This window comes from Ixodes scapularis, unplaced genomic scaffold, assembly GCF_016920785.2.
Source record: "Ixodes scapularis isolate PalLabHiFi unplaced genomic scaffold, ASM1692078v2 PGA_scaffold7__128_contigs__length_106722199, whole genome shotgun sequence".
Classification (NCBI taxonomy): domain Eukaryota; kingdom Metazoa; phylum Arthropoda; class Arachnida; order Ixodida; family Ixodidae; genus Ixodes; species Ixodes scapularis.
This window is the reverse complement of record NW_024609882.1, coordinates 21164819-21186272: the sequence shown is the minus strand read 5'-3', so window position 1 is coordinate 21186272 and position 21454 is coordinate 21164819. Positions and strand designations below refer to the sequence as shown.

The window sequence follows — 21454 nt, the reverse complement described above, 5'->3', positions numbered from 1 at the left end:
AATTTCGTTTTGTTTGTTTCTTTGGAAAAGGGTGACATGTCTAGAAAAACATGTTAATAACCGGTTAACTGGGTGAAAAAGTCTAGGACAAAATTTAAAAGAGTGAGTCAATGTCGTAGGCTAGGCGGCGCAAGTTGCCGCCCGAAAGGAACGGTGTAGCGCTCCCCAGTGGCGCTCCCCTACTGCTCTTCTACATTCTCTACATTAGTATCCATCTATTCATTCTGTACTTTTCTTATTTTTTTCTCTGGAAGTTCGTATTGCTCGTACGTCAAAGAAGCCACTACGTTAGCCGCATTTTTTACTCGATTCAGCGGAACTGTCTCCTTGTTTTGCTTCAGGTATTTTTCGGTGTCTTCCGAACTTGTATTCACGCTTAGCAGCGCTGACGTATTTGCAGCGAGAAAAGAAAAATAACGTTTGATTCCGCACATGTTGCGCGAACGAAGGTGCTATCCCGCCTTCTACCGTGCAGTCTTCGCTTCTCTGAAACCTTTGGTCAACTTGGGACGTCCAGAATCTTCTAGAATATTTACACTTAATACCCGCAAGTGTCTGTCTCACCGAAGTGGGGACTGGTTTCGGGCACCAGCCCCAGCTTGAATGTCTAATCATGACTAGCGTTTTCCTTGTTTCAGATTCACTATGGCGACCTTTACAACCAGGCGCGAGCCCTTGGTCACCTGCCCGTACAACGCGGCGCACCAGGTTAAAAGCGGCCGCTTGCAAATTCACATCACCAAGTGTCGAAAGGTATGTGGCATCGTTATTGACGCCATACATCTTAGCTTTCGAACTACCGTGCCGTCCGTTGGGATTGGAGAATCCTAAACTGCATTGTATGCGTGGCTTTTAAATCCGAGTCATACTTCAGCCAACGCCCCTCCCTGTCATCGATTTGGGTGTTGATACCGTGGTCAGACATTGGCATTCATGGGTGCAACACTAGACATTACTACAACTCGGTTGGGAAACTGCCACCTTTTGAATTGGCTCCAACATGTGCTTCAAGGGCAACTCAGCTCAATTAAAAAGTTTTGGTATTATGAGTGATTTCTCCTTAAAAGGCAATAATAAAAAGCACTACGTCATTTGCTTCGCAAAAGATGGGATATATTTTATGAAATCTTACTTTTAATGTTAGCAGAAATTGAAACTTTGACTCCTCTATGTGATCCTCTACGCTGCGACGGGTGGGATGGGTGCGGGTTACCATTGGGGCAGGTGTGTGCAAGGCGAAAGTGTCGCCTGCACCGCAGTCTTCACCATGATTTCGTGTCCATGATATCTGATGACGTCTGCACAACTGTGGCATCAGTTGGCGCACATAGTGCGCACTAAACTCCAAGAGACAATAATCACAGACAGCGAGACGGGTTCCAAGGCTGAGAAGCGCACTGCGCAGGTGGGTTACGCCAATCACATGGACACCACTGAGCGCTGAAAAGACACTCTGCTGACATCAGCTGTTACTCTTGCCCGGAGGAGTAAAAACACATAAAATAGCAATGTTTACCATGTTTAGCTCAATCTTGGCAATGCCAACACCATAGCTTTCACTGCGCTGTTGGCGCATCAATTTGCCCGCTAGAGTCTGCCAATTTCGGCAACTTGGCGCGTTCCAAAGTTTGCCAAACCGTTTAAGAAACATTTAGACAAAACTAGGTTGTAATATTTGACGTGTGGTCTTCCTAGGTAATACTAAAGAGGACTGCATTGTTTTTTCAAGAACAAAAATGAAGCGGAGTTGCCCTTCAAGTGGCCGCTGCTCCTGCCGCGGCGGCCACTTCGGGAACTTCACACGCCAGAACGAAGAAGGTACAGTCGTGCCGTGCTGCGTCTTCCTCAAGAGCTGCCCAATTAAAAAAATGCACCGAAGAAAGTGAGAAAAGGCCAAAAAAGGCAGAAATCTCGCCTATGATGGCAAAGTGACCTTTTGCCAAGCCTCTTATCTCAAAAGGGGTTATGCGCCCCCAACTAACCAAACGCCTACAAACTAACTAACAGAATCTACCGGGTGCCAGAGGGCGGTGATGCAGTCGAACCTAGCTCGTAGTGGCTCAGTTTTGGTGGAGGTGAAGGGCCTTCATTTCAAAGACGAGTTTCCCAACCAAGTTGTTCTAGTTACACTGACAGCACTTATTCGGGCACAGTATCTTTATGTGCACTTTTTCCTGTCCTAGGCTCATCCCGAGATGGACTTAAAGCCGTGCCCCTACTCTGCCGAGCACATGGTCCCCGCCAGCGAATTTTACCACCACATGCACACGTGTCCCCTGAACACCACGGTGGAAAGATTCCTTACTGGTGAGTTGGCCTCTTCTACCTTGTGGGGAGTGTGATTTCAAACACTTGTCATGGCGCTCTCGTCGCTTCAGTACTGTAACTACATGCGGGCGCCAACGAGAGGACAGTGTGATACTTCGGTGGGAAGGCTGTCCCTTTACGGGTGGATATCCCGAGAGTCTCAAAGAGTGAGTAGAAATTGAGGGTGAGGGGAAAACGAGAGGACGCAGGGACATCGAAACCCTGAGCTCTGGTTGGATGATTAGTGGGTAGGCGTAAAGCAGCTGCTTTTGTCTCCGGCTCAATGTTTGGATGTGTTCAAATGCATTCAAACTTTTCAGTCTCCGCGAACAGCTTGACATCTCCTTGGCAGTGCACTTTCCAGCTCCTCTTGAGCTAATATAAAAACATCATAAACATAGATGCAAAAAGACGATAAAAATAAAACATTAAAGCAAAACATTGGCATTAATACGCTGTCGAAAGCTACATATGTCACAAAACATGTTGGGGATAGTGCTCAGAGTGATCTGTTCTATATGGCTACCATATTTATTCGAGTAATAGCCGCACTGTTTACGAAGAAAACCTGAGAGTTCGCTTTTCCACGGAGTACACGGTTTGCCAATCACCACGATCGACAGCATGATTCCAGCGGTTCATAGGACAGAAATAACGTCTTCGCTCGAAGATACAATCTGTGAAGATTGCATTTGTATGAAGAATCGTGTTCTTAATCTAGTTATTCGCTCTGCTATATATGCACAACGTGATGATTGGCTGTATATGTGCTCTGCGGGAAAGTAGACTCAAGGACATTGTTCATGAATAGTGTGGCTATTACTTGAGTAAATACGGTATATGCCAATTGTAAGCGGGTCATGGGTGCCGTTTGATGCGAATCAAGAGGATAAAACTATGAACACAGTCTATTGAGCCTTCAAGGAACACGTAAGCAGTTGTATTTCACATTGAAATTGAAGACTACGGAAAGAAAACTTCTATACTAGGATCATATCGAGCACCACTTAGAAATGTAAACAATTTTTAGGTGATATGAACAAATGGCTAAATGAAAACGAAGACACAGACTTAATAGTTCTAAAGGATATTAATCTAGACATCACAAAACCCAGTTTAATGATAAATATTTACCTAGATAACATGCCACAAGTGGGACTGGAGTCAATATATCAATTCACAAGGGAAGAAATAGGCGAGAAACTAACATAGTTGTGTATTGATCAAATACACATATGGTCTAAAGAACGGAAGCTCGAAGGACAAGTCATTTCTGAAAAAGTGGCTGACCATTATTTTGTGGCAATAACTATTGCAGATTTTATTCAAAACAGTAATAAAGCTATCGAAGGCTCATTTGTAAATAATAAGATAGTCGATAAATATATCCAACAAATAGACTGGAACGTTGAAGAACGAAACCTAAAAATTATATGATAATATTGTTAATATATTCAAAGATATTTATGGAAAGGCAGTACGGAAAAAACGTAAACAACAAAATCAATGGATAACTGAAGAAATTGATGACCTGATCAAAGAAAAAAAAAAAGCTTGGCAACTGCTGAAACAATTTCCTAATAATAAGTACAAAGGAAATCACAGAATAATTAGGAATAAAGTTATGTCATTAATAAGATTAACCAAAAGAAATTATTACTGGAATAAATTCTCTGAGACAAAGGATACAGCACAATGCTGGCCCTTAGTAAACCAACTGTTGCAACGAAAAAACAAAAAACGATTGAAGGCAGTATTCAAACAAACTTCGGTCCCGAACACGGTTTACAGGAGCAAATAGTTTTAATACAGAATGTGTGCGGTCAATTGAAATTCTATGCTGTATGGCAGTGGAAAGGCAACCAAATCAAATAAGAAATAGGGATTCAATATTTTTCCCCAATATGAATGACACTGTCCTAATTGAAATTGTAAAACATTTAGACTAATAAAGCAACAGGGTTGAATCAAATTAGGGCTAGAGACATTAAATACCACATCGATATAATGAAACCTGCATTATTACAGTTGTATAATTGTATATTCTCTAGCGGCATCGTCCCAAAAAAGCTTAAAACATCCGTCGGTGGGCCTATATACAAGAATAGTGAGAAAAATAAATTCCTAACTTATAGACCAGTATGCATCCTCTCGGTGGTAAATTATTACATATGGATTTCCAATAAAAATGCATGATCAGAACTGGTCATTGGGCCAAGTATTTACTACTAAAGATAGAATTGATTAAAAAAAGGATAGTTAGGAATATTGGTTACCGAAGCGAAGAAACTGATCTCTCGAATTATATGCATAAAGAAATAGAAAGTTACGTTTCAGAGATCAAATGAAGTATGATATTATTTGAAAACATTTTTTTCAACAGCAAACATTGGCAGGAAAATGAAAAAGAAAGGACATTAAGACCAAATAAAAAATTTGTTGAACCATTATAAGGACAAAATGTGGAGAGGCCACAAGGCAATATCACATACCTAAGCTTTGTAATACATTGCAGGATGAGCTACATAAAATAAAATCCCCTAGAATAAAAAAATGAGCAAAAAGATGGATAATTGAACAAGGGAAAAAAAAAAAACCCGTAAAATGTAACAGGAATAAATAGAAACACATAATATAAAAGGTTCTCTTTTCTCTTCAGTCATAAGAATTACCTTGTAAGTCACGAATTCTAGTATCCTTCACGATATGTAAATACGAATTCAGCATGATTGGACCGGTTTTACATATTTACTCATCAAGTTAGAGGAATTAATATAAGCTGTGAAAGAACGCGGAACTGCAGTAATTTATACTTATATTGGTATGCTTTGTTACCTTTAGTTATCTATGCAATAAAAGGCTGAGGCTCCCGTCGCGACCCACGCACAAGCCATTATTGGCTTATGTGGGCTTTATATTGTATCTTTTTCAAAGAAAGTAAATAAAGATGATTGTTTGTATTTGTAGGTGAGCAACCTTAGAAATGTATGGGTGCTCGCCACGTATTTGAAACATAAACATAATTGCATGAAACAAAAATTGAATGAATTGATGTGAAATCAAAGCAAGTTTACTGTATAACATCTATAGTTAGGTTTAACGTCGGATTCTTTGTACTCTGGCGTTTACTTTTGGTTTTCGCCATTTCTAGAAAATATTTTTGATGTTGTAGTTTTGGGTTTACACGGCGTGCAAGTTCGTCTGCTCCTTGCACTCTTCCTGCGTTTGTTTGCCCCCAAACGCACCACATGCTTTTGTTTTCCCCCAAACGCGCCATATGCACTTGGCTGCTTTGTCATCGCACATTACGTGCCCATTCTATATATGCTGCCCTCTAATTGGCATGCTAAACTCGTTTTGGAACACTTGCTTACCATAAATTTCTTTGTAGGATATTGGAGTCAACTTAGTTTATCTCCCATTATTTTTTTCTTAGCCATGCTTCTACGCATTTATAAAAAAAAAAAAAAAAAAGGCTTTTTAAAAAGAAAAACAAATTTGGAATTTCTTGTTCGGTTTTCTTTACTGTGGTAGTTGGAAAGATTTTGGTGATCTGGGGATGTCTCAGCTGCTTCTTCCGAAAATGGGTGTAAACAAGGAGTTTTGCTGGACTCTGCTTGGTCAGTGGTGCGAGAATTCGCTGTGCCTGACCTTCGTTCCCTGCCACTCATTCGCGAACATGTTCTCTCCGGCAGTGACTGAAACTTCCAAGCCAACCGGAGATGTGTCGGTGCCTCCCTACCAGTCTGGTGAACCCGTTCACGCGGAAGAAAACTGGGACGAAGGTTGGTATGGCTTGAACACCCTATCACATTTATTTTTTGAACGGGTTTAGAATGGCATAGAAATAGACTATAGTGTGAAGGCCATAGTACACGGCTTGTATGTGACGTCACAACACAATGCCGGCGGTCATTTGAACTGTTCTTGCGCCCCAAAAAACAAATTTGATGGTGCAGATTTTTTTGTTTTTTCTTGATGCACATTTAACGGCAGTGTTGCCACAATGGCAGTTAATGTGGCATCAATACAAGCCAGGTATGGTCGTCAACTGGAGTGTGCACAAAGTCAACTTGCCTCTTGGTCTTGGGGGAACAGAGCAGGAAACAACGGCGAATGTCATCGTTATGCCGCCACAGTTATGGTCTGGAATGTGCTCGACCGTGTGACTTTGGTCCAGGGACGGGCAAAATCCATGCTAATATGTATCGAAATACAAATACAAGTATTTAGTCAAAAATGTATTTAATTACAAATCTAATTACATTTCCAAAAAACATTTAAGTACAAGATACAAATACAACCAAATGTATTTGGTCTCCTCCAAATACTTTTCCAAATACATTCCTCAAAATTTGCATCAGCAACTTCAGGGCACTTGCAACGGGTTTCTGGGTGTCTCATTTTAATTTTGCATCGCACGCTCGGGAGTTGGTGTGCGAGGCTCTAGTAACGTAATAGAAATATAATAAAAAAAAAAAAAATGTAATCAGCTTGGACGTACGTAATAGGTGAAAAAAGTATATAGTTTCAAGCACCTTTTTTTGTCGATTACTTTTTGGTATAGACCAACAAAGAAACGAGACGACCAAGACGCGCAGCACTAGCTAGAGAATTTTTTATTGTTGCAATTCGCACCAGTTACGAAAATATGGACGACCCCTCGCATTTAGAATGTTCCAAGCAAAAATATGGATGGATATCAGGCTGGAAAGCATCACAAGTTGTCACAGGCACTTATTCAGCCAGTCTGCCTGTGAACATCGATTTCATCACTATTCTTGCCCTGGACTAGGACCGTAACCACAAAGTCACTAAACACTCGCACTTGATTGAGAGACAGTGCATACGGTGCAGAACGTAGTTTTCTTCCTGCTCTGGACAGTGCATGTAATGTATTTTCGCCCACAAAATTGTATTTATTTACAATTGTATCTGAAATACCCACGTTTTAGTATTTAAATACACACGTCAAATACATTACCCAATTTGTAATTAAATACAAGTGCAAAATATACAAAGTATTTGAAATACATATTTCAAATACTTGTATTTGATATACTGCCCATCCCTGCTTTTGTCTGTTTTCTTCACGTGACTGCCCATGCAAACAGCGTCGTACAGGATTGCATTGTTCCAGCGCTTTTGATGGTGTTGCTCCAAACTTTCGAGATGGAGTAAAGACGTCTGCAGCCTCCTGCTCTAGGTTGACACCGAGGGGAAATGGTGGATCTCGATGGAGGATTAATTAACAAAAATTTCGGAAAGGCCTTATTGATGCCATGAGGTACACCGAAGTGTCCCTATACTTGGCATCTACTACTTGTTGCTACGTTGCCAAGGTTAGCATAGCTTTCGTGATGCTCCATGCTGGGAAGGCGACGTGCATGAGAGAGTACAAATGCAAGAGGAAGTCGGGTGTGCATGCTCTCAGCGGTATGAGACTGCAGCGCTGTGGAAGCTCAGCTAGCCTCGACAACAGAGCACAAAATAGTTGACGCCGAGTGTAAGTGTGCGTGCCTAATATGTCCAACTTTTGGAGCTGTCCACATCAGCCTATTTGCTTCGAGTGTTTTGACATAAATCTGCCAGTTTTGCCGATTGCTTGTTTCTTTGTGAATACTTTTTCTTTTTTGTGCACTATAGACAATCTTTTATTCTGTTTTTAGGGCCAAACTCAAATAGGCAGCCCAACGCCTAGTAATTGTCGCTGTATCTGGCGTGCAGGAGAGAGAGAGAGAGGTTTAAAATTTTGAAAGTTGTTCGAGCTCTTTTTTTTTTTTTTTGCTTTTTTCTTGTTTGTAGATGTTAGCGTCGCCGCAACACTAGAAGACAAGATCGCGGAACCGGCGGTCACTCCAATCTTCATGAATGTTCAGCGGATGCTTCCGGCGGAGAGGAGGCACTATTACGCATCGCTGCACAGTAAGGTGTAAGTGCACAAGTCGTTTGGGAATGCCGGTTGCGTGTTAACAGCAAACCTCATTCAGCCGTCAAGCGGTGAAATAAGTAAATTATTTATTATTTATTTTTGTTACAAATAATAATAATAACACTTTATTCCGATAACAAAACTACAAGGACAATAGTGCTGGCGTAGAAAGACAGTGTCCTGCTTGTGCGTAGGGCCAAGCAGCCAGCCAAAATACATATACAGGCGTGTCTCATTTGTAAAGACCCCTTTAATAGGGATACTCCACTATAGGGGGTATTCACTGGATGTCATATTTGAGTGCGCTGTTCGGAGCACATGCTCGGAATGAGCTCGCATTAATCGGCTGCTAAGACTGGCAGTCTCGATGGTGCGGAATCTGGTTTACAAAAGATCCGTGGAAGCTCGCCGTCGGCACGCACTCGGCAGCCGTGCACAGAGCAATGGCTTCCAGTGAATACTTTTCATATGGAAACCTTTTTATGGGACACGCCGGGAAAATAGGTGCGTTTTTGTCTCATTATTATAGACAACTCACATTATGGACGACTTTTGGGGGGAAAACGGAGGTGTCCATATTAATGACACATTGCTGTATATAAGTACTCGACGTAAGCAAACAAAATGAAACGAACGTGCGCTCGACATAAGCAAAATAAAAATACAACAAACAAATTCCGCGTAAAAAAAAAATTTTAGTGCAATAAAAACAAAAAAAAAAAAAACAATAAAATTGAGACACGTATGAATTTTGTTACAGCGACGAGGTGGTCCCAGAGAGCATGAAGCCGAGGGACCTGGACTCGCCGGCCTCGAGCTCGCTACCCATTCCACGTCAGCCGCGGACAGAGCCCAAGGTGCGTTTTCTTCTGCCACGGTGCCTCCCGGCATGTGCAGCCGAGTTTACCGTCCCGTCCCGCCCTCGCGTCGAAAGCTATCCCGAAGTGGCAAACAGATAGTGTCGCAGAAACCGGCACAATCGTGGCGGGTGGTCGTAAAAATGCGGGGAGGGGGTGAGGTGAGCGTGCGCAACAATCGCCGGTGCGCGCTGTTTCATATCTGCTTCGGTTTCTATCAGCCGTCCGGCTGCAGAGCATCCTAAAGAGGAACGGGCGTCCGCAGGGTCCGCCACCGGCGGGATCGCAGAAGGCAACGACACAACGCTTTTATGACATCATCCGGGGGGGGGGGGGGGGGGGGGAGAGAGAGAGAGAGAGAGAGAGAGAGAGAGAGAGAGAGAGAGAGAGGGGGGAGGGAGGGAAGAAGATGTTGACGTTTCAGTGTTAGAGGCTCACAACTCGCTGCAGACCGTCGCGGTTTTAGTCACCAAAACTGTCCGTTCTAAGCACTGTTCACAAACTGCTGGCTTACTCGGACCCGCCGAAAATGAATCCAATAATTTTTTTTATTAGTATTTTTAATACCTGAGAACAAGTGTGTGTAATTTTTCTTTTTTTTTTTTCTTGCGTGTTTGGAACAAATTGTCATGTTCCGTGTCATGGCCATTCAGCACGAAAAACGTGAACCCACTCCCAGTGGGTTCGTGATTTTTCCCATCGTCATTCGCTCGACATACTGTTGAGCGAGCAGCTCTCTTTTATTTTCGGGAAAGAATAGACTTTTCGTAGATCGTGCGCAAGAGATTTGCACTTCTAGCGTGAGTTTTTGCCATCATTGAGCTGGCGACCACAGGAGCCAAAATCCACAACATGTGCAATCTACGAAAAGTTTCCAATTACGTGGGACATCCCAGTACCTTTGTGCAGCGTAATTGCGAAGCGGAACACAATTCCTATTGTATCACACTTAGTTTTTCCGTTAAAACTGCGTGATGCACAAAGGCGCTGACCAAAACCATGAGCTAACAGCAGCACCAAGGACGACAGTCCCTGCCGCTGTTTCTGCCGCCGTTCCTGCTCCTCTGGTTCTTGGTTCGTCGGCGGGCTGGAGTTGCGAATAGATCTCCCGTGTAGATCAGTTATCTATGAACTCCTTAATTTTGCGCCGGTCAAGTTCCTGATAATTCTTTTTCCTTTTCCTCCCGTCCAGATTTATCTTTCAAAGACACCCGTACCGACACCTGCTGGACGAGGTAAGAAGCGGTCGCTTTCCATCCGAGGCAGACGATACTCTATCTGGTGCAGTTCACTGCAATCAGTGTGCACCGCAGAGTCCAGGCATGCTTTAGGCTTCGGTACGCCGTGGGTCACAGGTCGGTTTCTCGCGCTTGCAGATTCGGACAGCGACGAAGGAAGCGACGATGAGTCGGACGACGACGTCAACAAGGCTGCCCTCTACAGGATGGGCATGGGACGCGGTTGCTCCGTGGCTAGACCAGGTGCGTGGTCCCCAAATCGGTGTCTCCCGTCTGTTTGCACGAATATTTCCACGTTTGCACTTTGACTGGGCTGCTTGGCACCGGTGAAGGTCTGGTACTATACTGGTGGACATCTCAACATCTATATACCCACTCTGCCTGGGCAGTATCTTTTCTCCGCAGAATGTCGGTTGCTGCGTCTACAGCCCAGTGACTCGGCATTTTCCACCTTGGTGACAAACGCTGGAAAGACGTACAATCAGCTTAGGGTTAGGATGGGGGAAAAGCCCCTTGGCTCAAAGCACTCTGCTCGTCACGATTGGTGGTTTCGTCCTCTCTACTCGCCTTCTTTCCAGTATTCTCTCTGTGAAAGTGGGAAGAGGAGGGCTTTGTGGGAGGGTTTCACCCCACTTTTTTGAACCTGCAGCAGACTACAGTCTTCTGGATTTTCCAAAGTATATAAATAAAGGACATTAGGGCCACTCACTTTTAGGTCTCTAGGGGCGGATCTGGTTATCAGCAGGGAGGCCCGTACGGGGCGACACTTTTCGCATAGCGCGTGTGTGACAAGGTGGTCCTCTAACAATCTGCGTTTTTGTCCCAATTCGTAGCTTCGACAACGCCGAGTGAAAACGGCACCGACGGCCTGAGCGCCGGCATGAGGCTGATGGGCCTCGGTCGTGGACGTCGAGTGTTCAGGGACTGATGCCCAATTCTGCACCCACGAGTCCGTGAAGCTAAATTTGGATCGTCAAGGTCGGTTGGTTGAATCTGCTTTTGCAAACAGTTTTGAAGAGTGGAACGAATTAAAGCACCAAAAGACAATGGACAAGTGAAGCAGACGAATGGATGGTGTTCCATCTCTTTATCACTCCTACGTTTTAACCAATATGCATAGTGCCATTCTCCCCTCCCTTCCCCCATCCCCTAGTGGCCTGTGACTGCACTCTGACTTATAGTGAAACAAAAGTTATACAGACTCTCACGTGTTTGAGCTAAGCGAAGACCATGTAACCGCGTTCTGTAGTAGCCGGAAAGTATAAATTTCTTGAATAGGGAAAAGAAAATGGAATTAAGCTTTTGCATGCCCAAGTTGGGACTGCTGCTGTGGAACCTATCGTTGTATTGCCTGTCATTTAATGGATGGCCTACTTGTTCTCTGCACCTATGTTGCCATCTGCCTAGGCTCATACAGGGTTTAACCTGATTGCCTTGTCTTACCGAGTAATGCAATGGGAAGAATTGGGTCTATAAATGCGTGTCCTGCCTGCATTGCTGTGAAGTGTTTTAAGCAGTGTCAAGCTTGTGCACTAATTGCATTCCTTTTTTTTTTTCTGCTCTTCGTTTCAGACGAGACACAAAGGAATGTTACAAGCGTCATGTTATGGCAGATTCATCCATCCCCATTCTTTGTTGACATCATGGAAGGAGCCACCCCATATTTGCCTTTTCTTTTTAGAAATTTGTAACCAAATGAACTGAATTTGTCGATAAACCACTATAATCCATTTCAGTATAACTTGGCACATGGCGAAAGCTACGATGCTGGCGAACAAATCTGAGCGTCTGTATGCACCGATGCACAGTCGAATGTATACCTGTGGAGTGAGAGCTGTCACGCACTTCGCTGTTTGCCAAGCTATGCTGAAATGAAAGAAGGCAGGGTCGCCAATTTTATTCTTTCAAATCGACTTATAAACCAGTTCTAGTGTGCTTTACGTCCAAATAAAGACTGCTGCACAGGAAATGCACAGGAAAAGTTTTCACATCTTAAACTTTGTCTTCTCAAGTTGTCACTTTATTCATTGTTAGGGCTCTTCTGACTGACTAATGAATATCCTGTGTAGTAGGGCGAGTCTATGATTTCTATTCACTTCCAACCACGTGGACTTCAAAGTGTCTATCATTTTTAAGGGGGATGGACGTCGCATAACTCCTGCTCCTGCGTTACTGTTTGTCTTCGTCCAGCTCGCCTGTACTCTCGCTTTACTTGCAAAAATGCCACACTATTATAACATCGCCAGCAGTGGCGTAGGTAAAGGGGGGGGGGGGGGGGGGGGGCTTTGGGGGTTGAAACTTTTCCCTTCATACCCTCCCCTCCTCCTCCTCAAGAGCTGTGCTCTAATTTGGCATTACAGAGAATTGTAAACATAAAAATAAAGGGGGGGGGGGGGTTAAAAAAAAATTAAAATAGCAAAAACAACCATTGTCGAGATTTTACAGTTCATAGACAGCTTATTATGACTACCTATACCATACGTCAATTTCTGTCGCGAAACAATCGAGATGTTGACACAATCTGATCCAATAGTGGCTATACGGCGGCATCGATCTAAGGAGTCTATGTAAAATGCAGTGAAAAATCGGGTGCCTACATGTAGAACGCTTTCATTTTTAATGAAGGTGCATTTTAATCATGGATGCATTCCTGGGAAATTTCTCTGCGCAGCATCGTTCCTGTGAAAAGTTACAACAATGCATTCTTAAAAATAAAAAGAAAAGCTTTATTATTGGTGGACACGCTTGTCCTTCGGTGGTAAACATTCACCGGTGATTCCCTTTTCTTATTTCGGCATGTTCCCGTTTTTATGGCTCTTTTTGAAAAGAGGGTGAAACGGTGAGCTTATAGTTGTAAGCTCGGACTGTTATGTTCAGGTGGGCACCCTTTAATAGGGTGCCTGCCTGAACATAGGCTGGCTCACGAAGAACGTCAAATGGCGTTTCGAAAACCAGGCGCAGAAATACAGGCTAGAATGCCGCGATTCTTTGATTTCTCCGATGGCCACCGTGAAAGCTGCGCTTGAACACAGGCTGCAGTGCTATCTCCCTTGCTAACCTGTGTCGCTGCTAAGGCCTTTTGCCTTGGGAGTTGGGATACTTTATTCCCTCAATATGCTACATCTGTAGGCAGTCCCTCGCTCAAGAAGGGCTTCTCGCGTAAACCATTTCCCCACCCACCGAATCGCGGCACAACCTTTGTCCGTGAAATTCCAGAAAAAACAACTTTTCTGCCTTTTTACTCTGGTGAAGGAAGACCAGCAAAGCTGTACTATGGTCGGACAACTTCTTGGACGACCTCAATGACGACGGCTAAGGACGAGCTCAAGGACGACTTTTAAGACGACCGTGAGGACGGCATCTAGACGACACCATAGGACAACCTTCGGACGACCTCAAGGAAAACTTCTAGGACGATTTCGAGGACAACGTCCAGGACGACTTCTGGGACAATTTCGAGGACAACCTCAAGAATGACTTCTAGGATGCCCTCGAGGACGACCTCAAGAATGACTTCTAGGACGACCTCGAGGACAACCTCTCGGAAGACCTCAAGGATGACGTCTGGGACGACCTCAAGGACAACTTCTAGGACGACATCTAGGGCGACGCCTAGAGAAATTCAGCCTTTCCACTCTGGTAAAAAGCAGAATGGAAAGGCTGGAAAGGTTGTCGCCATCTATGAGCAAGGCCGGCAAGCCGATTGTCTGGTACTGAAGGTCACGTGTCCTGGGGGGTCACGTGACCCCCCAGAGAATTTTTCGCTAGATTTAGCGGAAAATTTTTTCCACTAAATCTAGCGAGGAAGTTTTTCCGCTAGATATAACGGGGAAATTTTTCCGCTAGATTTAGCGGGGAAATTTACCTAAATGCACCGCGCGGTTACGGCGACGCCGCTCAAGCCGGAAACGGGCGCCTAAAGCTGCGCTCTAAAATTGCGAAGTAAAGCAAAGTGTCAGGAAACCGCGGGCGACGCGGCAACTCCGAGAAAATGCGGAGAAAAGTAAAAGGCCGGTATCTGTGGCCTGATGCAATTGCCTGATGGCACGATCATGGAGATCTCCTCTTTTCCCCTGTGTAGGGATGGCGGGAAAGATCCCCTTCGAGCGGCAATAGCTTTCCGACCCTCGTTCACCTCCCGCGGTCCGCCGGTCGGTGTAGCTTTGTTTTGCGCGGCAAGCACTTCGAGCACCTACCGTGCGCGGTGGGCACTGGAAAGAGTTCTCACGCAGGAGCGTGAGAACTCTCTGTAACCAAGTATTTCCCTGTTGACCACGCCTTCGGACGTCACTCGAAACTTTTTTTCCCTGCTTGGTCCCTTTTCAGGGGCCCTCCCATACTGCATACTGCACTCGGAGCGCACGGTTTTTGTCCACCCAACCAGCCGGCTTCTTCGTTTTGCTTTTATTTTGAGCAGTGAGTTGCACTTTTTCGACGGTCTGAGCAACCTGAGGGCCGAGCCACACGTGCAGACATTGTTCAGTACGCACGCACGGGGGTCAGCGACGCACCTTGAGGCTTGCGCTACTTTTAAAACATGAAGGGGTTTTATGCATCACCGCACAATGCTGGACTCTGGTGGTCAGTCGTACTTCTTGCTAAGAAAAACGAATTCAATGGTGGAAAATATATTCGCAACTCCAGCCCGTCGCTCGCGCACTAAGGAAGAACCAGAGCGTGGGTGGCGGTGGAGATGGTGGCAGGAATTGTCGGGCCTGGTGCTGCTGCTACTGCATGGTTCTAATCGGCGTGTTCGTGCATCATGCAGTTTTAACGATAAAAAGCCAAGTGCATTAAAATATAAATTTTTTTTTCACTCTGTAACACTTAAAAATCAACATGTTAGTTTTCTACATTAGCATCTCAGTCACCTATCCGCTTCACATGTATAGCCAAACAAATTTGAGCACACTGACCAGGGTCAGCATGTCAGCACACCGACCAGGGTCGTATGTGCTCAGCAGCAAGGCCACCACATTGAATACCTATACAAAGCATGCAAGGTCCATGAGCTGCAGGACACACCACATATCTAGCCAAACACCTCGAAAGCAAAAACAGGCTTGGCGGCACAGTATGGCTATGGTACCTGGAACTCCTCTCCGACGGGTCCATATCACAAGAGCGAATGACATTTTAGCGAACGGCGACATTTGAGCGAATGGTCGTTTTAGCGAATAACGGGGGCGCGCGTTAACCCATCCGTTGCGCTGCGCTTTACGCCGCTTCGCGGCGACAGTCTACGGCAACTCATTACAAAAATATGAACTCACTTGGCCCACCCGAAAACGCCGCCGACTATTCGCTAAAGTGTCGTTCGATGAAACGTGGGCGTTCGCTAAAACGTCATTCGATCAAGTGAGTGCCTCCCCTCTCCGACTGGCATTTACTGCATCCTAAAAAGTGCTTCCTTAATTTCTGCTCGATAACGTCTTTGCAGTGTCATGCCTGTTCTGCTGCAGGTCGCCCTCCAGCTCAAGTCTATAGAAGCCTCGGCAGCTAGGAGTTGGGACGTCGCGATGACAGCGACTCTCACATAGTCTCGTGCTTTCGTTTCCAGAACGTCTATGTCCAACCACCCCAGACTCGGGACATCCAACAACACGACACTTCGACTTTCGTATCATTTGTTGACACTTTGGGACCACTTTTGATGCACGGGCAGAACAGGACACTAGGTGCACCAGTCGGAAGAACAGAGGGCGAGGGGGTCAACAGAAATTTTTATTCTCTGCACACACAGGCTTTCAACAGCTGCGTGGCGACGTGTCGTACCAACTGGCCTTTCGCCGCTGCGGGCGGAGGAGGCCCGTCGCACAACGAAGACGACAAGCGGCTCGGGGGCCAGAAGCAGTTCTGCCACCTAGGACACTCACGTGCTGGCCGGAAAGCAGTTGCGGTGTACAATCCAAACTATGGTCCCGGAGTGAGCTAAAACAGGCTCGCGAGAAAGGCACCTCTTAGACGAGGAAAGAAAAAAAACACGGAAAGGTCACTAGAAAAGGCCTATAGCTGCCAAGGAAGCTCCGAAAGCGGCAGGCATGCATCGACCGAAAAGGGCGCAGTCTACTTTTTGTCGATGGGGATTGTGCGCTCCCGGTTGGGCGCCTCGAGTGCTGGCAGGGGCGCCTCTATCGTCAGGATGCCATCCTTGGAGAGCGATGAGCGGATCTGCTCTGGGTTGGTGCCCTTGGGCAGCAGGAACTCCCGGTTGTACTCGCGGTACACCGAGCGGTTCTCGGACTTCTCCTCGTGCTTGGCGTGGACCTGCGTGGCCAGCACAAATGCACACATGACATCAGTCGGCAGAGTTATTAAAAGACCGATCAACACCTTGCATTTTCCACTACAGGGAACCAGCTCAGCATTCCCGCTAGAACAACCTACCCTACTTCTCTTATGTCACCTCTCTATCTCTCTTTCTTTCTCCACTTTTCCTGGCGTCCTCCCTTCCCACATGCCCTCCATCTTTTAACTCCGACATCACATGCCCTTGCAGTTAAAGAGGGGAGGGCAAAAACAACAACTTGAGGAGTTTTCAAACCTATTGAATAGATACCTACTAAATAGATATCAGGTAGAAAACATATATATTCCCTGACCATCATATAGACGCTTTACACACGCGCCAGAATACAGCCGCCATTGCTGACCTTCTCTTGTTTTACCGAGATACCGAGCCACTGAAATTGGCGTGGTGAGCCTCCACAAAGGCCAATGCTGGGGAGAAAGACAGAATAAAATCTAAGATGTCAATAACCTGGCCTGCTATGGCAATAATGAAGTGAAGTAAACGCAATAAGGGGGAACAAAAACTGAAGGTCAGTTATGGCGGCGCCCATGCAGAGCTGCTGCAAAGCGTCTATACAGCTGAGCTGTATGTGTTCTATTTAGACGGAATTTCTGTGTATGGTGCGTTGTATGTTTCTTGCTTTTCATTTCACTACATGCTGTAGAACTTTTTTACCTTGTTGTGCTTTACTCTTTTTTGGGTGCACGCCTTACTTGTTAGGCGGAAGTCTATAATTATTGTATAAGGAACGTTGTGAATGTTTTTCTATTTCCTACTCTTTCATTCTTATATTTCTGCAACATTGTTGTACTTGTTTTGCATTAGGGCCCGTGACCCAGTCAAGTTATCTCATGGCAGCTTTTTGACTGGAGGCCCGCCAGAGTAATCTTCTGTAAATAAAAATGTAATTAATTCAAACAACTCTGGCTGCCACATCATTGGAACCAATTATGAGTGCTATAATCGACTGTCCTTCCCCACCCTTAGTGCTGAGATGTTGTTGCACAAGGACACGGTACAAATTGCTCAGCTTGGCCAGCTCTCTCGCAACGACCAGAATCATACCCAAGAAAAGGGAGCCCAATCACTGTGAAGGTGACCGTACGCAATGTTTGCTGACACCTACCACGGTTTGCTGGCGAAAGGCAGCCTCACCTACAGACCACACCAACGTAGGCAAGCAAAGCGCAGTAGCAGAATGCGTAAGCGCAAGAGGCGTACCTGGAGCCGGTTGTCCACGGTCTTTACGACGATCTCCTCCGGAACATACTGGGAAACGTCGAAGCGGAGCTTGAGCTGCTTGCTGCCGTCCTCGGCATCCTGGATCAGGGGCGAGTTCATGCCGTCCAGCCACGTCTTGCTGCCCGTACCAAGGCCAGTCTGCAACCAGAGAGCTACTGTCGGGGCTTGGACGATGCAGGGGCAGATAGATGGTTTTGCCCAAGCAATGGGCGTGCGGAGGGGTCACCTTAACGCCACCCAAAATAATGAAAGCTTGTGCACTAGAATTTGATGCCATCACAACGAGACTGAGCGTGGACACAGACTGGAGGACATGACTGCTGCGTCGGCGTTCGGCCGGACGTCGTCCAATTAATGCGTCGGGCTCGGGAACTAAAGTCTGCGCACTGTACTTTTTTTCACTTCAAGTCTGCCCGCAGCCGACACTATACGATCCGATAGAGCCAGTCGAGTAGTGCCAAAAGTGCATCATCACGGCACTCCCAATGCCGTTTGCTATTCCCAACCAAACCAATCCTGCACGGAAAACATGTTGCAATCCTGCGCTTTTTTCAATGCGCGATTGGCTCAGCCCATATGATAGGAAACCGACAAAAACTACAAGCGCCGTGACAATGCACGTTCGCCACTACTTGATTGGCTCCAACGAATGGTAGCGCTGGCTGCGGTCAAACTTGGTCAAACGGAGTGTAGACTCTTGATGTCATCATGGTGAGATAGGGTGCAGAAAGATTGGACATAACTGCTGTGTCAGCATTTGGTTGGGCCTCGTGTCTGCACCCGACGACAGGTGAAGAAATCAGTATATGCTCTGCCTCGAGCGCGAGCTTTCTGCCTTTGACAACACCTCGTCACACACCCAAAGCTTGCTGGAAAGCAACAAGCACATGCTGGAAGCATAGTATCTATTGGGTTCTCAACCTGTCACCCACTATGGTCACTGCGTCGGGCTTGGGTCCAATAGACTGTTCTCACTGAAAGTTCCATGCGTATGTGATGCCGCCATATCTGTAGTTACTAGGAAGCTAGCGCCACTGCTTGAGGGAACTTGTGCCGCCCCGTGCTCTTCCTCAGCATGGTTGCTGCGTGTGCATAAAGACTACAGACCTCGCAATGCATGGCGGCAGCGGTGGAGTAATGAAACTGGCTGTAAGATCAGTGTATTGCAGAACTGGCACCGTCCTTGCGTGACAATGTTATGTGGCGGTAGGGAAGGCCGTTCAGGGACTTCGGTTCTTCTAGGTGGTGTTGGTTCTGCAAACGTCCATGGCCCCTCACCTGCGAGCCAGGGGCCCTGGAGAAGAAGTCCCGCTCGTGGTCCAGCAACTGGGAGCGGAAGCGGGACATCTCCTCCTCCATCTTCTTCATCTCGGCCTCGAAACGTTCCCGGATCGAGCTGAACTCGTTGTCCAGGATGCTGAGCTCGGACTTCTGGATGGGTACACGCCGCTCGGGAGCCATGGTGATGATCTGCGCACACGAAGGTTTCTGAATCACTGGCCGACGGCAGCCAACAAATCCTGGACAGCAACTTGCTGTCCAGGATTGGAAGTCTTCGTTGTCCGTCCCCCCTTTCTATGTATCTTCCTCATGTCTAAGCAACTTGCTGCAGTGCCGAATTCTGTGCCCCACAATAGCCTTCTAAGACACCGAACACTGGGCACCTTGGCTTGGCCATCAGGTGGTGTTGCAGCAGCGCGACAGTACGCTTCACATGGTACAAGCGGCGGGGCCTCCTAATGTGCGGCGCCCACTGCCTCCCATCACCAAAGCCCACACCTCAAACGTCGTGCGCCGCGGTGTTCGATCCGCGATTTTATCGCCCAGGTGTCGTCAAAACCCCAGGCGGCCGACCGGGAAAGCTGGCGCCAGCGAGACGCTCGACGGCGCAGGGGGGAGATTACCCCATTTCCGTGAGCAACGAGCAGTTGGGCAAGAGCACAGCAGCGGCGTTGCGACACGGGTTAACGACAGGCGCCATGCACTGCAGTGCGCCCACTGGTCCGACTGCCGTCATCACGGAGTCCGCGAGAGACAAACTCCGCTACAGCTCTATCAATAAGATGAGCGGCAAACACGAACCGCTGCCCGTGGCAAGCTGGCGTTTTGGAGACGGAACTGCGGAGGTGTACCGCGTTGGCGACGGCGCGAAATTTCTCAAACGGAAGCAATGCTCCCCCCACCCCTCGTCTAAACTCGACCGCGCAAAAGAGATCAGGAGATGCAGTCACGCAGTGTCACTTCTTTTCGCCATCAAGAGCAGACAAGGCCCATATATGGGTGCGTCCGTCTCGCACCCCGCAATTCTGGTGGGCGATATTCTGTGTGGGCTGGTCAAGTGGCCTCGACGGACGTCAAAGAGCCAAACTCGATCCCATCAATCATTTACGATTACAGCTCCTGGATGAAGCACCAGAACGAGTTTCCAGAGCACGCAGTGGACAATGGAAGTCACTACCGCTCGGGTTCTTTTGATTATTTTTTTCTTTTTTGGAGTGGACAACAAAGCGGCAGCTGGAACCAGTGGCTGGAACCCATCCTCGAGCAATGCCAGGGTTTATGCACCGCATATAAAGTTCCCACTATTCTACTGATAAAGGTCACGATTTAAAATGATTCGATCTGTCACATATATGACTCGATGACATTTCATAGTTAACGTCTATCCCAGTGAGCGAGAAACTGCCGTTTAAAGGTACGACACAGCCACAGCGTTAGAGGTAACTTACGGAGGGAGGTGCACAGCCACAACACTCGACTCTAGGCAGGTTGACGATGAGTCGACGGAGCTCACCTTGCCACTCAAATTCTTCCCAAAGAAATGATAAAAACTCACTTATGAACAGGATGCACAGTCAGGCGTTTGATAGAGAGTCAGGTAAGTGTCAAGAGCCTGTTATCGTGTTATGCAAAGGGGGAATCAAATCACGCGAGCAAGAAAACCCGGTGTCCTCAAAGACTTCCTCGGCAGGCGGCGCAAGAAACCGCCCGACCCCTAAAGCCAGGGGCTTTACCCGACCCTTGAGAGGAAAACGCGTCAGTCTACCCACAAATTACACCGTCAGCAGCAACGTGTCTGCTCTCCAAAAACAACATAACAGCAATACAGACCCTCGATAAAAATGCAGCTTGGCAGCTGTATCCGGAAGGAATTTGACACCCGATACGTCGGGCGCCGCTTATTCGTCCGGCGTTCCTGGAAATCGCGCTTGTCTCGAAGAGACCGACTAGAATAGCAGCGTCCTATCTTTACTCCGGGGTCAGACGCCCTGCCGGCGACCGCACGTCTCGCGACCGCGCCAGGGGACGTCGGCAAAATCGCGTCCCGCCCCACACTATCGGTCTCAATTTGTCTCTATCGGGCACCTGTCCCACTCTTCCGCGCCGGAGCCGGCAGACAAAACGCGCGACAGGAAGGCGACTTACTTGAACAACGGGCTATCCACGTCCGGTAGACCTACTGGCGCAACTCGGCGTCACTGGCGCTTTAATAGACGCGAGTGCAGAAACTTCCCGAACAACGCCACTACGATCCGCTCGCCTGACTCATTAAAAAGAACGCGAGGGCTAACGTCGGAAAGGGCGG

General features: G+C 46.8%; 2 protein-coding genes across 5 annotated transcripts; one reads left to right on the top strand and one right to left on the bottom strand.

The window, feature by feature from the left end:
• Positions 1–207: 207 nt before the first annotated feature.
• Positions 208–12331, top strand: LOC121833250 (gametocyte-specific factor 1 homolog). The gene is made up of 10 exons (XM_042286385.1): positions 208–341; positions 639–753; positions 2184–2307; positions 6003–6092; positions 8113–8239; positions 9000–9096; positions 10289–10331; positions 10473–10577; positions 11168–11312; positions 11907–12331. The coding sequence occupies exons 2-9, from the start codon at positions 646–648 to the stop codon at positions 11260–11262; spliced, it is 789 nt and encodes a 262-aa protein (XP_042142319.1). The 5' UTR covers positions 208–341; positions 639–645; the 3' UTR covers positions 11263–11312; positions 11907–12331.
• A 3707-nt stretch (positions 12332–16038) lies between these two features.
• Positions 16039–21454, bottom strand: LOC121833251 (heat shock protein beta-1-like). Of its 4 annotated transcripts, none has more exons than XM_042286387.1 (4): positions 21295–21454; positions 19147–19338; positions 17848–18006; positions 16039–16601 (listed from the first exon to the last, which is right to left on the bottom strand). In XM_042286387.1, the coding sequence occupies exons 2-4, from the start codon at positions 19327–19329 to the stop codon at positions 16401–16403; spliced, it is 543 nt and encodes a 180-aa protein (XP_042142321.1). In that variant the 5' UTR covers positions 19330–19338; positions 21295–21454; the 3' UTR covers positions 16039–16400. The 4 variants fall into 4 exon arrangements, with proteins under 4 accessions (XP_042142321.1, XP_042142323.1, XP_042142320.1 ...); XM_042286389.1 differs by lacking the exon at positions 21295–21454 and adding an exon at positions 20980–21100; XM_042286386.1 differs by lacking the exon at positions 21295–21454 and adding an exon at positions 20598–20814.